The following is a 23,102-nucleotide window of genomic DNA, read 5'->3' as shown; positions in this document are numbered from 1 at the left end:
GCGACAACATTGATGTACTGTGGAGACCTCACGCCCCACGTGTTGAGCAATTCGGTGGTACGTCCACCCGGCCTCCCGCATGCCCACTATATGCCCTCGCTCAAAGTCCGTCAACTGCACATACGGTTCACGTCCACGCTGTCGCGGCATGCTACCAGTGTTAAAGACTGCGATGGAGCTCCGTATGCCACGGCAAACTGGCTGACACTGACGGCGGCGGTGCACAAATGCTGCGCAGCTAGCGCCATTCGACGGCCAACACCGCGGTTCCTGGTGTGTCCGCTGTGCCGTGCGTGTGATCATTGCTTGTACAGCCCTCTCGCAGTGTCCGGAGCAAGTATGGTGGGTCTGACACACCGGTGTCAATGTGTTCTTTTTTCCATTTCCAGGAGTGTATATCGCTGTGTCTGGCCGATGTACTTATTGCCGCACTTGTGGCTGATGCTATAGACTCCATGTGTCTGTATTCCTAGTTTATCCTCCACTGAGCCCAGCATATTCTTGATTTTGGCTGATGAGTCAAAGATGGTTTTAACGTTGCTGTTTTCAAATATCCTGGCAATCTTTCCCATGGGAGACCCAGCATAAGAAGGAATGCCAAGTGCTTAATGTCTTCTTCACGACATCATCTCTTCTTCTTGCACGGTTGGAAAGCGTGTCTTGCCTGCTTCTCAGAACAGCCATTCTCACTAAAGGTTTCTCTCAAGTACTGCAGTTCAGCAGGTAGACTCTCCTTGTTGCATGTGCCTTGTACTCTGCACATCAAGGTGGTGAGCACAGATTTGCATTTGCTGCATGGTGGCAGCTACTGGTGTTAAGGTAGGTGTGTGTCTTCTTCCTGTAAACAGAATGACCTAATGTGTTGTCAGTCTTCTTCTTTATCATGATGTTGAGGAAAGGCAGACATCCATTTTCTTCACCTCCATGGTGAAGTTAATATTATCATGTACGCCATTGAGGTGGTTAAGAAATTCTTGTAAATTTTCTTTGCCATGCAGCCAAATGACGAATGTGTTGTCCACATAGGAGAAGGACATCTTCAGTTTCAGGCGCGCCATTTCGAGAGATGTTTCTTCGAAGTGTTCCATGTACAGGATTGTGATACATTTACCACCATTGGAAGTATGTGTAGTGAGTGTGTGGCATAGCAGTTCCCCACATCATCATATTAGTACTGGCACCTAATAGTAAGTCAAGACACTAACACTGCTAAGAATGTAAATCCTGCAGAACAGTCCGAACATCATTCCTACAAAGTTGGGTACTCCTACAGTAAATAGCTATCCACTGACACTGCCTCAAGTACAGAAAGTCTAATTATAACCACCCTGTATGTGAGAGAGCTACCAGCATTATTTTCTTGCAGACTCTGTTGCATCAGCTTTGGCTCCTTATCCCACTTTCTCTTCAGATTTCAAAGCAATAAGCTCTGATACTGAATATGAAACACTTAAAATGAACAAAAAGATTTCACACAGGTTGTTCATACTTTTATTTATAATTTATGTTGGCACTGAAGTTGTCGCTACTGATGTGTTCACGGAGTTAATGTATTTTGAGCATTACACATTTGTGCATTACAATATAATTTATTTTAAAATTAAGTAATCAAAGTTGTCCCACACACTGAAAGATGAAAATTATCAACAATTTGTTACCTTTTTTGGGTCCGGATTGTCTTCAAATCTCGAAGCACAGACAAGGAATATATCTGGAGCTGGCTTTCCATGCTCAACTTCAGGATCTGTACTTGCACACACAATGTGATGGAATAAACTCATCAATGGTTTATGATGACTTGTTTTAATTTTCACACTTTCTGCTCCACTGCTGGTTGCAACTGCTATTGGTATGCCACGTTCATGCAGATGATGTATCAGTTTATCCACTCCTGAAACCAAACTTTGTCAGATACCAGTTGATAGGTGACATTGTTCATAGACTTGAGACCAAAGTTAATATTACAATTTTTAATATATATATATATACATATATATATATATATATATATATATATATATATATATATATATATATTAATTTCTATGTATTAATTTCTGAGCATGTCCAAATTTCCACCCACAATTAAAAACTAAAATCTGTAAAAAATTATAGCCTACTCTGCACCTCGCATTAAATTTACTATACAAGGAGTGTCCAAATACATTTTACAAAAAATAAATAATTGTAATGGCAGAACTGTACGGCCGTAGTGGACAGTGGGAGAGCCACTGCACTATGCATTTATCATGCGGAATGCTGACGGGAAATGCAATCTGAGTCGTGCGCCATGGCGTGTACACAGCCACCAGCTACGAAGAACAATCTGAGACCTGTCAGTTGCGAAGATGTATTGCTCTCAACACAGTGATAACGGGTTACCAGATGCGCATAACACACTGTCGCACCGTCTTTATTAATAAATGGTAAAACTAAGTTTTCCGTTTTCCACATTCTGCACTACTCAGAACTACTGCCCACACATCCCATCCTAACAGCAAATTGAAGCAATAATATTTTACTCGGCCGTCAAAAAGACCCCGTTAGAAAAGTGGTGCCAGGTGTGGGATTATTTTCAGAAAACCTACAGTCCTGAAGAATACAGCGATGTGTAAACTTAACATCGGAGCATCTTCACGACAACACAGCAAGCAGCAGTAGCCAAGGACATCGTCCAACAACACGGGGACATCCAGCGCTGGAATTCAGGTTAGTCTACTCAGATTGGCTTAAAACGAAAGAATATGATGGATTTTAAATTTTTCTGTATTGAGTGACCGGTATAGACTGCATTCAAAATGGTAGACGCAAACGTGAGTAACACGGTCGATCTCCAAACCATTATAGAAGAACTACGAACAGAGATTCAACAATTAAAAGCAGATAAAAGTGAGCATAGCCTTCTTTGTAAGTATTCATTAACTATTACATATAGCCAGCTTAACCAGAGAATAAAATACAAACAAGCAAGTTAGTTTCACATGAGAAGATTAAAAGTGAGAATGCACCTAAAAACTAAAATGGAATAGAAATTGATAGAATTATTGAGCAAAATGTCAGACATCATAATACTGATTATACAGTCCAGACATGAACAGTTTCCCAGTGGTAAGAAGACCTGAAGATAGAATGACAGAGTGAACTTTGAATAATTCCTCACCACCTAGAAAAACTACAAAAACTGGATGTATCTATAGTAACAGTGTAATCATAACAATTAGTTATGTATCTTGACACACTTTAGTTGGCACGATTCAGTCACCAGCCATTCCCTCCACTTAATTCTGTAGTGCATTTTTGTTTATTTAATTTAAGTGCAGTCCCCATGACATTGCAACATAAATACAGGATGAATCACATACAACTTGCACTGCAAATGTTGTGGAAATGGTAGGTCTATCAATGTGTAGTTTTCACAGAAAGGTTTGGTAGTCAGGGGCTCGTATTGTTAGCCAACAAACAGAATGTAATAATATTTAGAAAATGTATTTTTTTGCAAACTTACACTCTTTTAAATGGAACAATGCCTATTGGCACTAACAAATTAAAAATAGGGTAAATTAGAACTGCAGTGTGGTTTGTTGCAGGATTCCACTGTGAGTCATTTAAGAGATGTGGTATTTTGAAAAGTTCCTTCACTGACACTCGTACAATACCCCTGGTAGCACACACTAAAGTACAACACAAGTGCATACATCTACATAAATATTCCACAAGTCACCATACGGTGTGTGGTGGAGAGTACACTGTACCACTATTAGTCATTTCTTTGCTGTTCCACTTGCAACTAGAGCTTTGGAAAAACGACTGCCTATATGCCCCTGTGTGAGCCCTAATTTCTCGTATCTTATCTTCATGGTCATTACACACATTGTATGTTGATGACAGTAGAATCATTTGACAGTCAGTTTCAAATGCTCGTTCTCTAAATTTTCTCAATAGTGTTCCTCAAAAAGAGCATCACCTTCCCTACAGGCATTCCCATTTGCATTTCTGAAGCATATCTGTCACACTTATGTGCTGTTCAAACCCACCTGTAACAATCTAGCAGCCCGCCTCTGAGCTAATTCAATCCCTTCTTTCAATCTGGCCTGGTATGGATCCCTCTCACGCAGTACTCAAGAAAAGGTCACGCCAGCATCCTAGATGTGGTCTCCTTTACAGATGAACCACTCTTTCCTAAAATTCTCCCTATAAACGCAAACCCTCCCCACCACAGTTCCCACATGCTCATTCCATTTGATATCACTTTAGACTTTACACCCAGATATTTAAATGACTTGGCTGTGTCAAACAGGACACTAGTAACAGTGTATCTGAATGTTACAGGTTTGTTCTTCCTACTCATCTGAATTAACTTAGATTTCTCATGTTTAGAGCTAGCTGCCATTCATCACACCAACCAGAAATTTTGACTACATTGTCTTTTATGTTCCTACAGTCACTCAACTTTGACATCTTACCGTACACCACAGCATCATCAGGAAACAACTGCACATTGTTGCCCAGCCCCATCCGCTAAATCATTTATGTATATAGAGGAGAACAGCAGTAGTCCTGAAACTTCCTGGCAGATTAAAACTGTGTGCCAGACCGAGACTCGGACTCGGGACCTCCACCTTTCCTATCAGTGCACACTCTGCTGCAGGGTGAAAATCTCATTCTGGAAACATCCCCCAGGCTGGGGCTAAGCCATGTTTCCGCATTATCCTTTCTTTCAGGAGTGCTAGTACTGTTCGGTTTGCAGGAGAGCTTCTGTAAAGTTTGGAAGGTAGGAAATGAGGTACTGGCGGAATTGAAGCTGTGAGGATGGGGTGAGAGTTGTGCTTGGGTAGCTCAGTTGGTAGACCACTTGCCCGCGAAAGGCAAAGGTCCCGAGTTCGAGTCTCGGTCTGGCACACAGTTTTAATCTGCCAGGAAGTTTCATATCAGCACACACTCCGCTGTAGAGTGAAAATTTCATTTAGAGCAGTAGTCCTATCACATTTCCCTGGGGCACTCCTGATGATACCCTCGTCTCTGATGAACACTCGCCGTTGAGGGCAACATACTGTGTTCTATTACTCAAGAAGTCTTTGAGCCACTCACATATCAATGAACTTATTCCATATGCTCGTACCTTTGTAAACAGCCTCCTGCAATGGGGTACCATGTCAAATGCCTTCTGGAAATCTAGAAATATGGCATCTGCTTCTTGTCCTTCATTCATAGCTCACAGTATATCATGTTAGCAAAGGGCAAGCGGCTTCCTAAAACCATGCTGATCCATGGACATCAGCTTCTCAGTCTCAAGAAATTTTATTATATTGAGACTGAGAATATGTTCTTCAAGGATTCTGCAGCAAATTGAAGTTAGAGGTATCAGACTGTAATTTTGCAGGTCCATTCTTTTACCCTTCTTATATACTGGAGTCACCTGTACATTTTTCCAGTCAGTTGGGCAAGCATGTAAATACCCAGATCATGCCACACTAGTTGGAGGTGACTTTAACCTACCTAGTATAGACTGGAATGTCTACGGACTCATTGCATGGGGCTACAGACAGACAGCCATGGGTGAGAGATTCACGATAAATGCAAGCTAGGTTAGGGGCCAGAGCCGTAGAGTACTCTACAAAAACAGAATTGGGAGTTCATCCAGACCTGGTGATTTATTTGATTTAAATCTTTCAGTTGTTTCTCTATGCCAGGGATGCTTATTTCTATGTTGTTCATACGAGAGTCTGATGGTCAAATGATGATACGTTTGTACAATTCTCCTGTGTGAACGATTTCTTGAATGCAAAATTAATAACTTTGGTTTTCATTTTGCTGTCTTCAATTGCCGCACCAGACTGGTGAATAAGGAATTGAATGGAAGCCTTAGACCTTCTTAGTGATCTTACATATGACCAGTATTTTCTCGGTTTTTCTGCCAGATCTTTTGCTAGGGTGTGAAGGTGATAGTTGTTGTATGTTTTGTGTACAAATCTTTGCACAGTTGCATGAATCTCTACTAACCTTTGCTTGTCATTATTTGTGCATTCTCTTTTGAACCAAGAGTGCAACAGCCTCTGCTTCCTCAGTATCTTCCAAATTTCATTATTAAATCATGGAGGATCTTTTCTATCCATTATTCACTTACCAGGCACATAACTCTTTAAACTTTGCTTAAACTTTGCCCAAAATTCCACTAGTTCATCTTCCTGGAACTAAGTGATGTCTGTTCACTGTGTAAGTGAGATGCTAACGACTGCTTTTCTGCTCTATCTGGCAGAAACACTCTCCTAGTCTTCTTGACTGATTTATTAACTTCCGTCATTACAGTTGCTATAATGACATCATGGAAGCTAATCCCCGTTTCTATACTGACATTGTTGATAAGGTCCGACCTATTTGTAGCTACAAGGTCTAAGATATTTCCATTGCATGTGGGCTGCCACGCTAGCTGCTCAAGACAGTTTTTAGAAAACTGTGTTGAAAAGTATTTTGCATGGCTGTCTATCTGTATCCCCATGCAATGAATCCATAGACATCCCAGTCTATACTAAGCAGGTTAAAGTCGCCTCTAACTACTATGGCATGATCTGGATATGCTACTGACCATAGTTTTCTTCAAATGATTCTAGAACTGTCACAGTGGAATCGAGTGGCCAGTAAAAATATCCAACAATTAACATTGTTTCACCTACACCTGTTATACACAACCATATAACTTCAATGTCACACCCAACTTCAGCCTCAATAGAGACAATATTTTTGTCAACTATAATGAAACCCCCATCCCTCCTATCGCCCCTAATCTCTCTTAACAATACACATTCCACCACTCATTAAATATCACAGAGCTTTCCACTTTGGGTTTCAGCCAGCTCTCCATCTCAAAAATAACTTGAGTGTGAGAGCTTACCTGGAATGCAGTAAATCTGGTAAATAACTTTATTATGAATATTTTGACAGTTTATTCATGAAACACTAGTTATGTGGATTCTGACCAGTAATGTGACAACTGATCATCACAGATTGTGTTCGAAACAACTCCTGGCAGCGGCCCAACATGCTTCCAGTCTGGTAGTGAATGACTCCAGCACACTTGCTGGTATTTCAGTGGAGATATCTACAATAATACATTGTTGCATATCATCGGGTGTAGTTGGTATGTCCTTGTAGGCAGCGTCTTTCAGCTTTCCCCATGGAAATAAGTCTACAGGCGTCAAATCTGAGGAGCAGGCCAGCCAGGGTACAGGTCATCTGCGTCCAATCCAATGATTTGGAAACAATTCATGAAGACAGGCTGTAATACTTCTTACACTATGGGTTAGACAGCCACCATGTTGGTACCACATGTTCCTTCTAGCCAGCAGACGAACATCTTCTAGCATCCATGGGTGATGGTCTGTTGGGAGGCTGCGAAACCTGTGTATGTTCAGTGTTCCATCTATTATACAGGGCCTATGAGCTGATGGTTCACTATCCCACACCACACATTTACATTCCATGGATGTTGACATTCCACCTGACAAAGGCAACAGGGATTGTGAAAAGACCAATAGCGCGTGCTTCAGCAGTTTACCTGGTCATGATTGGTAAATGTGGCTTCATCACTAACAAGACACACAACATATCTGGAGTATCCTGTCTCAATGCCTCTGTGCAGAAATTAACATGATTCTAATATTCATTTTCATGCAGCTCTCGATTGAGAGAGATGTGATAGGGATAGAACCAATGTCAATTGGGAATGACGAGCCTGTCAGCTTTTTCTGCATTGCTAAATCCCATCATCCACTCATAACTCGCTGCTTGGACAGTCACACAATAACTGACTAACAAGTCACAATGCACTCAAGGAAAATATTAGCCCACGGTAAGCAAATATAACTACGCAAGTTGATTGGCACAAAAAAGAGTAGGTTTGGAAACTTTTCAAAATATGGTATCTGTCAAGTAAGTCTCACTAGAATCCTGCAACGAACACCACTGACATTATAATTTACCCTACTTTTAGTTTGTTAATGTCATTAAGCAATGTTGCATTTAAAAAAAAAAGTGTATGTAGTTTCTAAGTATTACTAGAATCTGTTCATTGGCTAACAGTACGAGCTCCTGACTACCGATCCATTCGGTGAAAATCGTACATCAATAGCATTTTCCATTTCCATATCTGCAGCACAAGTTTTAGGCGATTCACCCTGTATATTATGTGTCACTTGCTACTGCTCATGTGGCACAAGTTACAACAAACACTATTAAAAATATGTTTCTCACGTGTTAATATTGCAGTCAACAGAAGACATGGGCACATAAAATTTAAATTGCCACAAATGATGTACCATCTTTCAAACAAAAAGAAAGGGAGCAGACAGAGAAAAATGGGGGAATTCATATACACAACTCACCACACTTGCTAATTATAATATGATCACATATTATACAGAGTTTGCAGCTTACTGCATGTTAAGTCCAAAAGTTAGCAAAAGGAGTTGTTAACACAGACATGCAAGTCAAACTAAGGTTACACGACGGTAATGAGTGGAAAATACCATTCCCCATATATCAAGAGATATGCACTTGTGGCATCTGAGTTAATTTCGTAAAGTCAGACTCGAGCAGTGTATAATGAGTTATGTCCTAGAGCTAGCAGTTTGCACTATGGTGGAAGAACAGTCTACTGGGAACAGTGTGTTATTCTTTCTGTTCAGATCTGACACATTATACCCTGTAATGTCAACATATTCTGAAAAAAGTGGATTACTACACTCTACAAAGATGATGCATTGAGCTGGATGCAGGCACAACAAAAAGCCTGTTACACATTGAGCTTTTGACCAAAGCCTTCTTCAGAAAGGTAAGTGCACACTCATTCACACAAGCAAGCACACCTCGTGCACACACGACTGTTATCTCCAGCTGCTCTGGCCACATAAAATGATAAGGGTAGTCTGAATAGTCTCTTATGATGAGACTACAGGAAATGTACTCTGGCAGGTGAATTACTGCAACAGAAGAATACATTACATCACTGGGTCATTAGACTTCATTAAACTGATAAGAATAATAAATAAAAATAAAAATTATGGATTCAGGCAAGTTCATGTGAAATACCATATTGAGTACAAAGGGTTGAAAACTGATACTTGCAATTCATGGTTTTAAAGATATTTTGTGACACTGGTAGATTTGTAGAAAGGGTTATTAAAAGAAAAAAAAAATATGAATCAGCAATGGTTCAACATAACTGTGGAAGGTCTCCTCAGAGAGAAATAAAATAGCAGAAGAAATAAAAGGAGCTGTCTGTAAGTTTATAACTAAAAAACCCTGAATATGAAAGCTGTTTTTCCAAAAGATATTGTGGAAAAAAGGTTTTTATCACTACACTTGACAATGACAGTGTTGTATGAAACGTACTCTAAAGGTTTTGTGAAGAAACAGCTCCTGTATTATTGGCTCTTCTGTGGTCAATTCCCTGTGATGAAACTATCAAGACATTGATATTTGTTTTTTTACAGATTAAACCATCACTTCACAAAGACAAAAGGTGCACTAAAGAAATAATTTGACATGCATCACAATCTTGCCGATACCATTTTCTAATCAAAGATGAAAGATAAGGAACTGTCAAAAGCCGATGGACAGAGATAGACAAAAACATTTAATTTGTAGCAGTTTGTGCCAATATCTTTGTACAGATTTCAAGTGGTTTTCTATGAGCAACTATTGACTTATAATCTCACTATTAAGAGAGTGGATAAATATTCTGCTTTCTGAGGAAGGATGCCTGGCAGCAAGAGGAGTTAATGAGACAGAAATGTATTTGTTTCAGATCAACATAAAGTAACTGAAATATGATGTGATGTCTGCAATCATGTATTTATATACATGTGATGGAAAAAACATGAACACTCATATTGCTGTAATGTGCCTGATGGCATAGCAGAACTTGTTACTGAAAGAAACTGGTCATCATTTTTTTACTGCTAGGATACATGTACGTGGAGTGAAATGCATGACATAGCTTGATCAAAAGAAGAAGGAAAAATATTTGATTCTATGGTTCTATTGAATATCTCCATGGCTTATCACAGCTCATCCAGAAATGTCATAAAAACAAGCCATTCACTGTTACGTAACTGATTTAACAAAGCTCACTATATTATGCACCATTTTTAAAAATTTAGTTATGGTAATGCAGTGTAGACAGGAACAGTGACGCTTTCAATTGGAGAAATGGTTATAAATTTACTCAAGATGACTGTGGAATCAGCAAAATAACAGCTGGTAATTATGTACCATTTAAGATTGTGAAGTGGGAAAGTTGAGAATATGCCTCTCAAAGAACACTGACCCGCATTTGATTGTGCAAGAAAGGAAGTCAGATTTATTGGTTATCATTCTGCCGTTAAATTAAGTTTTGTCATCTGGCTTAAACTGCATGGCTTTTAAGCAGATAGCTGCTTGCTTCAGTGGTTTGCGGGTGTTGCATCAGATAATGATGTGAAAGCTGCACAATGTTTCAATGAGACAGTTGCTAATCTTCATTTGCTATCTGATGTGTTGCTGCAGTGGCTTGTCGATATATTTGCGGGATCACTAGAAAATCACCCGTGCCATGGGGTAGGGCTGTAACATCATCATAGAACAATCATAGAGGACACCAACATCCACAATCCCCAGCCAAAGAAATAGGCCACAGTTTTCACATGCATGATGCAGGGAAAGTGCGCAAGCAAACTGCGGCCCAGCGTGTGCCCTGGCGGCGTATTGGTGCATGCGTGCTATGCTGTGACTTGCAGCTGCACTTTTCCCACATTGTGCATGCAAATGTCGTGGCCCATTTGTCTGGCATGGAGCTCTGTATGTTGATGTCTCCTATGTTTTGCCTGTGACAACGTTATAGCCCCACCCCCTCGCAACTTCACTTTTCTAGTGAGCCACTGAATATATGGGTGAGCCACTGCAGCAACACATCAGTAAGCACCTGAAGATGATGATCGGCTACCTCATTCAAATACTGTGTTGCTTTCACAACATTATCTGACATGATGGCTATGAACCACAGAAGCAGTTATTATATCAGGGGAGTCCCAAACAGCACAGCTAGCTGCTTCTTGGTACATGTTGCAGCATTATATGCAATATTTTTTAATAGTGGGTAATATTAATCATTATTTTTACTGTTTTATATTTTTCTGTAACTTGTATGCAGAGAAAATGAACAAAAAATATAAACTAAATCAAAGTGAAACTGACAACATTGTGACAGATCATATGAAGTATTAATTTTACTAGTTGGATGAATTTTATCTTTATAATTCCATTTACAATGTTCTTTCAAAACTGAATTCTGATAAATAAATCCTGTTGTTATCAGCACTGCACTTATGATTCCACAACAGCCAAGGAATTGTTTATTGTACCTGCTGCCCAGCCTACTATCCTGCATGTCATTGTGGCACGCTATGGGGGTCAACAATGCTCAGAACATCCTGACGTGTAGTAACTGGAGTCACAAGTGACCACTGCCATCGAGCGAGGTTGTGGACCAGTATACAGCATCATCAGCCCAGTGAGGTGAATGAAACCAGGGTGTCTCCAATGGTTTTCCCTTCAAATAGCCTGCAGTGGCATGCAAATCAAACTGGAGGACTGTGTTCAAGGTGACATTTGTGAAGGTTAACAAGGGCATAGATATGAACATGGACAGAGTGGATACACAAGAAACTTATACCAGCATGCATCCTGTCAGACACAGGCAATTTAATTTGCTAGGTCACAGTGCTCCCTGTAAACAGTTATCCCCTGCCGCATTCTTCACACATAGATGATACAAAGATTATGCCAGACAGTGCAACAAGTGCATATGGTTTACACTTTGGTCGAGAAAGTAAATTGAGTTACAGTATTGCTAAAATTAAGTGTGTCTGTGTTTATCCAATTGTGTTCATCATATTGTTTGTCTTTTTGGATTAGGTAAAGGCTTTACAGTGAATGATCCAAGGACACAAGTGGTTACCACTCAGATAGATAAGGTAGCTCAACTCAGAATGGATAATACAAACCGGCATAAGCAGTCAGATGCTGTTAAAGAGGCCATAGACTCATCTTGTTTATCTGTACCCAGCCTAAATGGAACAACTGCTAGCTTAGTTGATCCTTTTTTAGGCAAGACAGGAGAAGATGTATTAGCACTTGTAGATTACCTGTGGCCAGCTGCAAAGCTGGGTTTTTAGACAGACAAGCAATTGTTGCAAATGGACAAGTTACGTTTAAAAAGAGATGTGAAAGCCTATGTACCATGAGGACCTGAGAAATGTTCAGTCATTTGATGTACTTAGGAGAGGTTTAGTATAGTGGTATGGAAGACAAATAGCTGTGGGTACTACTGTGAGCAGTTAAATAGTGTCTCACAGAAGCAGACCTCAAGAGTTTCTTGGACAGAATATGAAAACTCAATGTTAATATGTATGAGTCAACAGACAGTGATAATGCAAATAAGGTCCTTCTGCAGGAAGCAGAGTAGATGGTGTTAGAAGCATGTTTATGGAGACTGTCACCCAATGTGGCACGAACAGTACACGCAGAAATTCCAAAGGACTTCACATGCAGCTTTGGAAGAAAGAGATGTGATAACTCAGTTCTTTGACAGGAGAAATTTTTTTCCACTGACATCAAATGCTACTGTTGTGGATGTCCAGACAACATATGAAGAGACTATTTTCGACCACAGTGTAAGAAGAGTGGGAAAGGTGGACGCTGAGAATGGGGCAAAGTAATGGACATAATACAAACAGAAAAAATAGGAATAATCAAACATTAAACAGAAAAGGGAGCTGCAGACCTGCCAAGTGGCACTAACAGTAAATTTTAATGCTACAGAAACATGTGCAGATGTGGAATGTTGCTCGACTGGTACGGTGGATTATAGGGAACATAAACTTCTGATATATGCAGGTGTACATGTGTCTGTGTCAAGTTTGGACCTCATAGCAAACTGGTGGTAAAACCCTCCATGATACAGGTTATCCAGAATTGTGGATAATGACTGCATTTGCTGGGTTTGACAGTATTAAGTTTTCAGGTGGGAGCAAAGCAATTCTGGGGAAATATGGAAGCTTTGCCTCATGTATGTGCTGGGTACTGCGTGATTCTTTGTTTACATTTCCCATATAAGCATCACATTAAAATTGACCTTGTATGGTGGGGAGGCTTGCGTGGCTCGGTGATACAGATGGCCGTACCGTAGGTGCAACCACAACGGAGGGGTATCTGTTGAGAGGCCAGACAAACATGTGGTTCCTGAAGAGGGGCAGCAGCCTTTTCAGTAGTTGCAGGGGCAACAGTCTGGATGATTGACTGATCTGGCCTTGTAACGTTAACCAAAATGGCCTTGCTGTGCTGGTACTGCGAACGGCTGAAAGCAAGGGGAAACTACAGCCGTAATTTTTCCCGAGGACATGCAGCTTTACTGTATGATTAAATGATGATGGTGTCCTCTTGGGTAAAATATTCCGGAGGTAAAATAGTCCCCCATTCGGATCTCCGAGCGGGGACTACTCAAGAGGACGTCGTTATCAGGAGAAAGAAAACTGGCATTCTATGGATCGGAGTGTGGAATGTCAGATCCCTTAATCGGGCAGGTAGGTTAGAAAATTTAAAAAGGGAAATGGATAGGTTAAAGTTAGATATAGTGGGAATTAGTGAAGTTCGGTGGCAGGAGGAGCAAGACTTTTGGTCAGGTGATTACAGGGTTATAAATACAAAATCAAATAGGGGTAATGCAGGAGTACGTTTAATAATGAATGAAAAAAATAGGAGTGCAGGTTAGCTACTACAAACAGCATAGTGAACGCATTATTGTGGCCAAGATAGACACAAAGCCCATGCCTACTACAGTAGTACAAGTTTATATGCCAACTAGCTCTGCAGATGATGAAGAAATTGATGAAATGTATGACGAGATAAGAGAAATTATTCAGGTAGTGAAGGGAGACGAAAATTTAATAGTCATGGGTGACTGGAATTCGTCAGTAGGAAAAGGGAGAGAAGGAAACATAGTAGGTGAATATGGATTGGGGGGAAGAAATGAAAGAGGAAGCCGCCTTCTAGAATTTTGCACAGAGCATAACTTAATCATAGCTAACACTTGGTTCAAGAATCATGAAAGAAGGTTGTATACCTGGAAAAATCCTGGAGATACTAAAAGGTATCAGATAGATTACATAATGGTAAGACAGAGATTTAGGAACCAGGTTTTAAATTGTAAGACATTTCCAGGGGCAGATGTGGATTCTGACCACAATCTATTGGTTATGAACTGCAGATTGAAACTGAAGAAACTGCAAAAAGGTGGGAATTTAAGGAGATGGGACCTGGATAAACTGAAAGAACCAGATGTTGTACAGAGTTTCAGGGAGAGAATAAGGGAACAATTGACAGGAATGGGGGAAAGAAATACAGTAGAAGAAGAATGTGTAGCTCTGAGGGATGCAGTAGTGAAGGCAGCAGAGGATCAAGTAGGTAAAAAGATGAGGGCTAATAGAAATCCTTGGGTAACAGAAGAAATATTGAATTTAATTGATGAAAGGAGAAAATATAAAAATGCAGTAAATGAAGCATGCAAAAAGGAATACAAACGTCTCAAAAATGAGATCGACAGGAAGTGCAAAATGGCTAAGCAGGGATGGCTAGAGGACAAATGTAAGGATGTAGAGGCTTGTCTCACTAGGGGTAAGATAGATACTGCCTACAGGAAAATTAAAGAGACCTTTGGAGAGAAGAGAACCACTTGTATGAATATCAAGAGCTCAGATGGCAACCCAGTTCTAAGCAAAGAAGGGAAGGCAGAAAGGTGGAAGGAGTATATAGAGGGATTATACAAGGGCGATGTACTTAAGGACAATATTATGGAAATGGAAGAGGATGTAGATGAAGATGAAATGGGAGATAAGATACTGTGTGAAGAGTTTGACAGAGCACTGAAAGACCTGAGTCGAAACAAGGCCCCGGGAGTAGACAACATTCCATTAGAACTACTGATGGCCTTGGGAGAGCCAGTCATGACAAAACTCTACCATCTGGTGAGCAAGATGTATGAGACAGGCGAAATACCCACAGACTTCAAGAAGAATATAATAATTCCAATCCCAAAGAAAGCAGGTGTTGACAGATGTGAAAATTACCGAACTATCAGTTTAATAAGTCACAGCTGCAAAATACTAACGCGAATTCTTTACAGACGAATGGAAAAACTGGTAGAAGCGGACCTCGGGAAGATCAGTTTGGATTCCGTAGAAATGTTGGAACACGTGAGGCAATACTAACCTTACGACTTATCTTAGAAGAAAGATTAAGAAAAGGCAAACCTACGTTTCTAGCATTTGTAGACTTAGAGAAAGCTTTTGACAACGTTAACTGGAATACTCTCTTTCAAATTCTGAAGGTGGCAGGGGTAAAATACAGGGAGCGAAAGGCTATTTACAATTTGTACAGAAACCAGATGGCAGTTATAAGAGTCGAGGGGCATGAAAGGGAAGCAGTGGTTGGGAAAGGAGTGAGACAGGGTTGTAGCCTCTCCCCGATGTTATTCAATCTGTATATTGAGCAAGCAGTAAAGGAAACAAAAGAAAAATTTGGAGTAGGTATTAAAATCCATGGAGAAGAAATAAAAACTTTGAGGTTCGCCGATGACATTGTAATTCTGTCAGAGACAGCAAAGGACTTGGAAGAGCAGTTGAACGGAATGGACAGTGTCTTGAAAGGAGGATATAAGATGAACATCAACAAAAGCAAAACGAGGATAATGGAATGTTGTAAAATTAAATCGGGTGATGCTGAGGGGGTTAGATTAGGAAATGAGACACTTAAAGTAGTAAAGGAGTTTTGCTATTTAGGGAGTAAAATAACTGATGATGGTCGAAGTAGAGAGGATATAAAATGTAGACTGGCAATGGCAAGGAAATCGTTTCTGAAGAAGAGAAATTTTTTAACATCGAGTATAGATTTAAGTGTCAGGAAGTCGTTTCTGAAAGTATTTGTACGGAGTGTAGCCATGTATGGAAGTGAAACATGGAAGATAACCAGTTTGGACAAGAAGAGAATAGAAGCTTTCGAAATGTGGTGCTACAGAAGAATGCTGAAGATAAGGTGGGTAGATCACGTAACTAATGAGGAGGTATTGAATAGGATTGGGGAGAAGAGAAGTTTGTGGCACAACTTGACTAGAAGAAGGGATCGGTTGGTAGGACATGTTTTGAGGCATCAAGGGATCACAAATTTAGCATTGGAGGGCAGCTTGGAGGGTAAAAATCGTAGAGGGAGACCAAGAGATCAATACACTAAGCAGATTCAGAAGGATGTAGGTTGCAGTAGGTACTGGGAGATGAAGAAGCTTGCACAGGATAGAGTAGCATGGAGAGCTGCATCAAACCAGTCTCAGGACTGGAGACCACAACAACAACATGGTAGAACTGGGCAAACACCATTCCCTCTTGGGAAAACTGTTGTTAGTGACATACTGCCACAAGGTTCATCTCTTGTGAAGAGTTAACCAGTTAAGCTGTGTGAATCAGCCCTAAGAATCAGTTCACATGATTAAGTACTGCAAGGCACATGGAAAATGCTGTGTGTTGTAATATATCATGTGCTTTCTGTTTTAAAATGTATTTAAAATATGTACCAATATTAGAGAAGGAAAATTGCTACTCACCATATAGCGGAAATGCTGAGTCGCAGATAGCACAACAAAAAGATTCACACAATTACAGCTTTCAGCCATTAAGGCCTTTGTCAACAACAGACACACCACACACACACACACACACACACACACACACACACACACAAATGCAACTCGCACACACGCCTGCAGTCTCAGGCAACTGAAACCACACAGCGAGCAGCAACACCGGTGCATGATGTGAGTGGCAACCAAGTGGGGGTAAGGAGGAGGCTGGGGGTGGGGAGGGGGGACGAGGGATAGCATGGTGGGGGTGGCGGACAGTGAAGTGCTGCAGTTTAGACAGAGGGCAGGAAAGTGGTCGGGAGGAGGGGGGAGGGGTGGAAGCACCAGAAAGGAGAGAAATAAAATGAAATAAAAGACTGGGTGTGGTGGTCAAATGATGGCTGTGTAGTGCTGGGAACAGGGAGTGGGGTTGGATGGGTGAGAACAGTGATTAACAAAGGTTGAGCCCAGGAGGATTACGGGAACATAGGATGTATTGCAGGGAAAGTTCCCACCTGCGCAATTCGGAAAAGCTGGTGTTGGTGGGAAGGATCCATATGGCACAGGCTGTGAAGCTGTCATGGAAATGAGGGATATCATGTTTGGCAGTGTGTTCAGCAACAGGGTGGCCCACTTATTTCTTGGCCACAGTTTGTCAGTGGCCATTCATGTGAACAGACAGCTTGCTGGTTCTCATGCCTACATAGAATGCAGCACAGTGGTTGCAGCTTAGCTTGTAAATCACATGACTGGTTTCAAGGTAGCCCTGCCTTTGATGGGATAGGTGATGTTAATGACCTGTCTGGAGTAGGTGGTTGTAGGAGGATGTATGGGACAGGTCTTGCTCTCTAGATCTATTACAGGGGTATGAGCCATGAGGTAAGGGATTGGGAACAGGGGTTGTGTAAGGATGGATGAGTATATTGTGTAGGTTCGGTGCACAGCAGAACACCACTGTAGGAGGAGTGGGAAGGATAGTGGGCTCCTTTCAAGGCACGATGAGAGGTAATCAAAACCCTGGCAGAGAATGTAATTCAGTTGCTCCAGTCCTGGATGGTACTGAGTTACAAGGGGAATGCTCCTCTGTGGCCGGACTGTGAGATTTCGGGAGTTGGTGGGAGACTGGAAAGATAAGGCACGGCAGATTTGTTTTTGTACAAGGTTGGGAGGTCAATTATAGTGAGTGAAGGCTACAGTGAAACCCTCGGTGTATACCGAGGGGTACTGCTCGTCACTGCAGATGTGACTACCATGGGTGGCTAGGCTGTATGGGAGGGACTTCTTGGTATGGAATGAGTGGCATCTGTTAGAGTGGAGGTATTGCTGGTGATTAGTAAAGGTGCCTATCTGTGATTTAGCATTTCTACTATACGTTGAGTAGTAACTTTCCTTCTGTAATATTGCTACATTCCATCCTGGATTTTCCATTGTTTGATTTAAAATATGTACAAGTGGGCATTTGGAGTAGCATTAATATCTTTACTTTCAGCAGCTGCCTTCAGAGAAGCTACATCAGTTGTCAATGTTGAGATTCCATGCTGTTAATGGCATCCGCTTGCTGGTTCTCTACATAACATAAGATTAAATTTAAAATGGCTTGAGAGCACATTTCTTGACTTATTCTTGCTGACTTCCACTATATAAGTGATGATTGTTAGATGTTCAGGTATGTTATTCTGAAGAGACAATAAACAATGTTATCTTACATGCATGTTCTTTTTTAGTAATATACAGTGAACCGTGACCTTTATCCAAAAGACTGAACTCTGTACCATCGCCTGTGATATATTAAATTAGGCAAAAAGCCTTCAGCTATCCAAATATAATTTAATGAATGAGCCTTCAACTCTGTTTGAATTTATATTTACAGTGTACTCATGCTGATCCGGTGTGAATTATTAATATGAAATTCAATCATTTGATTATTTTGCATGACATAAATAAGAACTTGTATTCCATTACGAAGTCCGATAGTCAAGTCTGCTAATGTTATTACAAGATTTAACATTATAGGCACCAGATAGGACTGGTATGGCAGGGTACAATATAGCATGATCATGGGAATGGATCCACCTGTAAATGCATTATATGTGGTTGAGGCTCTGGCAGAAATTGGTAAGTTACACACATTAGAAATAATTTTGCATCACCGTGGTAACCAGAACTCCTGAAGATAGACGTTGACTGTGGATGTTGTATCACAGACACAGTCCCTTTGACTACTCAGAGATGTCACTAAACCCACCCAAAGATGTAAACAACCATGCATGAGACCGAAGGGGTCTGACAGCTGATCAGTTCCAGTCATTCCATCAGGTAGGAGGTACACAGTTCGTGTTGTCTGTAGTTCAACCATGCCTAGATGGTCAATACCACAGTTTGATTATGTCCGCATTATTACTTTGTGCCAGGAAGGGCTCTCAGCAAGGGAAGAGTCCAGGCGTCTTGGAGTGAACCAAAGCAATGTTCTTCAGACCTGGAGGAGACACATAGAGACAGGAAATGTCGATGACATGCCCCCCTCAGTCCGCTGAAGGGCTACTACTGCAGTGGATGACCACTACCTACGGATTACGGCTTGGAGGAACCCTGACAGCAATGCCACCATGCTGAATAATGCTTTTTGTGCAGCCACAGGACATCGTGTTATGACTCAAACTGTGCGCAATAAGCTGCATGATGCGCAACTTCTCTCCTGATGTCCATGGCAAAGTCCATCTTTGCAACTACGACACCATGTCGCGTGGTACAGATGGGCCCAATAACATGCCAAATGGACCACTCAGGATTGGCATCACATTCTCTTTACCGATGAGTGTAGCATATGCCTTCAACCAGACAATTGTCGGAGATGTAGCAACCTGGTTAGGCTGAAGGTCTTAGACACACTGTCCAGTGAGTGCAGCAATGTGGAGGTTCCCTCCTGGTGGCATTATGTGGGGTCGATATACACCGCTAGCGCTCATGGGAGGTGTTGTAACGGTTGTGTGATATGCGAATGCCACCCTTTGACCAATAGTGCAACCATATTGGCAGCATACTGGCCAGGCATTCATCTTCATGGACGACAATTGCGCCCCCAACATGCATATCTTGTGAATGATTTCCTTCAGGATAATGACATCACTCGACTAGAGTGGCCAGCATATTCTCCAGACATGAAACCTATTGAACATGCCTGGGATAGATTGAAAAGGGCTGTTTACGGACAACGTGACCCACCAACCACTCTGAGTGATCTACGCTGAATTGCCGTTGAGGAGTGGACTATCTGGACCAACAGTGCCTTGATGAACTTGTGGATGGTATGCCACAACGAATACAGGCATGCATGAATGCAAGAGGACATGGCACTGGGTATTAGAGGTACCTGTGTGTACAGTAATCTGGATCACTACCTCTGAAGGTCTCGCTGTATGGTGGTACAACATGCAATGTGTGGTTTTCATGAGCAATAAAAAGCACGGAAATGATGTTTATGTTGAGCTCTATTCCAATTTCCTGTACAGGTTCTGGAACTCTTGGAACCATGGTGATGCAAAACTTTTTTTGATGTGTGTATATATAAAGCATGGTGTTTTGTGTGCAGTTCTATTGTGTGCATATGGGAGATAGACAGTGAGCAGGTAATGCCTGTCAGTATTGATAATTTTGGGATGGAACACATGGATCTGTCTAAGGAATTGTTGATTGCCAATTACAATGTTCTAGATGAAGATGATTTTGATTGGACAGATTCAAACCATAGCCATTATTAACCTCCCAGTATAAATGCACAACATGCATAGAAGCACTTAAAAGGAATGCAAAGAGTAGTGATAGAAGAACTACTGTTATAATTTGAGGACTTGTTTAAGCCTCATGAGTCATTACCATCAAACCTGGAGATGCAACACAGAATCCTAATTTGGAATAAATCACTGGTGCATTGTAACCCATACTGGGTGCCTCTCCCCCCCCCCCCCCCCCCCAACCCACATACAGCCTGTGATGGAGGAATTCATTAACCAACAATTACATGGTGGTATCGTCGGGGAAATTACCAGCGCATAAGGTGCACCTATAGCACTAGTCCAAAAAAAGCTCTGATGGAATGAAGTAGTATTGATTTTGTTGTGACTGCAGGTACCTCACTAGTCATATCTAATTCAAATTATAACAGAAACCCTGCACAATTTGGAGCAGTGTAGGTATTTCTCCACCACAGATTTAGGACTGGCTATCAGCAGCTAGTAGTAACAGAGAACCGGTCAAAAACTGCATTAACAGTTCCTTGGTGTAACTACCAATATGGGCTTATGCTGTTTGGATTGAAGGCTGCACCAGCCACATTTTCATGTTTGTTGGAAGGAGAGTTTGGAGGATTAAACCGAAACAATGTATCAATGTACGGTGTATCTAGACCAAACAAAGTGAAGTGTGTGATGTGAACAATTGCATATCATTGCATGAAATTATGGGATTTTGATCTTAGACACACAGTGAATTTTCATGTTTTTAAAGAAAATAAATGTAATTTATTTAGTCGATACTGTTATACTTTGCTTATCTTAAGTCAATTGTATTCACATCTGTACACTGCACTGGTTATGCTGCTAGAGTGGGAATACTTTATAATATTGCATCTTTTGTGTACTGTTGATTGTGTATGTTTTCCTCTAAAATTCAAAAGATTAGCAAAATTTTTTCCTCTCTTATTATTTTTATTGCCTTATTTAATATTTGTTTCAATCTGTATATGCTTCTTAAACTTTATTGCTATCTCTGTTCACCACCAAAGGACTCGCACACTGTCAGACAGCAATACAGTCTTCCAGTTCAACTATGTATGTTGCTTTTATTCCATCCTGGACTTTCCACTGTTTCAGTTCAGTTTTATCACAGATGTATTTGGAATAATGTAAAAATTTAAACTCCTGTCCCAATATTTTCTATTACAGTATTATTCAACTCTTTTTATATGGATATGTTCACTGTACAGAGTGGTCCATCCTTGAATGCAAGTAGTGAAACCATCGAGCCAACACAGAAAGTAGTTCAAAGGCAATATAGTAATAATTATTTATATAATGGTTTTGTTTTTGGTGCCCACTCCGTGTGTGTGTGTGTGTGTGTGTGTGTGTGTGTGTGTGTGTGTGTGTGTGTGTGTGTGTGTGTGTGGGGTCATGAAAAACTCAGTGATGTTGCTATTGTTTCCAGTACATTGAAACAACACTTGTCAACAAAATATTCCTCTCTGTTAAGTAAAGATGTAGGTTATTTCTGTCAGTTGTTGGAACAAAATAAAAAACAAGTGAAACTCATTATTATGTTGGTAGACGTATCACAAATAGTACAGAAAGATAGCTGAAATTACCCAATATACACACACACACACACACAATGGCTGAAACACCATTAAGTCCCACACGAAAAGAAATGGTAAAAATAGTCCATGGTTCAGAAGCTAATACTGATGCTTCAAAAATTCCTCTCTCTGCTGGCACAATCAGCCACCAAGCTGTTGACATGTCCAGTGACACTGAACACATTTTGAAGTAGAAAATAAAGAGCAGTTCATATCAAAGAGTCCACCAATGATGGCAGTCACACACATCATCTTTCCTACATAAGGTACAGTGATGGGTATGTAACTGCAATTTTTTTTTATTGCTGCTAAGTCTTTGCTATCTGCTCTGAAAATTTTGATGGATGAAGTAGTAAACGCTGTGATATTCACCAAGTCACAGCCCCTAAATATGCTGTTTTTAATGGGATCACAACACACTACACTTCTCCTACATGTAGAAGTAATGATGGTTGTCTTGAGATACAGTGTTAACAACAATGTTTGAACTTAGAGGTGAGGTACTTGCATTTCTTACTACTGAGGAGCATGAGAATGTGGATTTATTTACAAATGATCAATGGGTATCTAACTGGCTTATCTTTCCAATATGTTCATACACTTAAATGAATTAAACAAAAAAATGCAAGGTAGAAACAAACACTTTCTGACTGGTATGGATAATGTTTAAGGATTTATTAAAAAGTAAAATTTGTGGATACAGACTAATGAAAATGGATTGTGTGAGGCATTCCTAATTGTATGGCCCATTACTGGTGATAATAAGGTGCTGACAGACTTAATTAAAGAACATTTAGTTCCCCTGAAGCAGTATTCCAAAACACATTTTGGAGATAGTGTTGAAGATTTGGACTGGGTTCATGACCCATTCATGGATTCTATACATCTTCTCAATAATATAAGTTTAGGCTTACAAGAGAAACTGGTAGATTTGAGAGCAGATAGATTTTGAAGTGCCTTTGGATATATTTTTGTTGTCAATAAGCAGTGAATATCTGGCCATCTCCCAGGTGGCAGTTAGTGTGTTATTACCATTTTCAACTACATATCAGTGTG

At 40.6% G+C, this 23,102-nt stretch overlaps 1 protein-coding gene across 1 annotated transcript in view; it reads right to left on the bottom strand.

Moving 5' to 3' along the window:
• LOC126457576 (pseudouridine-5'-phosphatase-like) overlaps positions 1-23,102 on the bottom strand; it is a 131,054-nt gene that overhangs the window by 5,000 nt on the left and 102,952 nt on the right. The window contains exon 3 of the mRNA XM_050094001.1: positions 1,659-1,891. Within this exon, the coding sequence (XP_049949958.1) occupies positions 1,659-1,891 (233 nt within the window). The remainder of the gene's footprint in view (positions 1-1,658; positions 1,892-23,102) is intronic.

Source organism: Schistocerca serialis, chromosome 2 (genome assembly GCF_023864345.2).
Source record: "Schistocerca serialis cubense isolate TAMUIC-IGC-003099 chromosome 2, iqSchSeri2.2, whole genome shotgun sequence".
Lineage (NCBI taxonomy): Eukaryota > Metazoa > Arthropoda > Insecta > Orthoptera > Acrididae > Schistocerca > Schistocerca serialis.
This window is presented reverse-complemented; position numbering and strand designations above follow the sequence as displayed.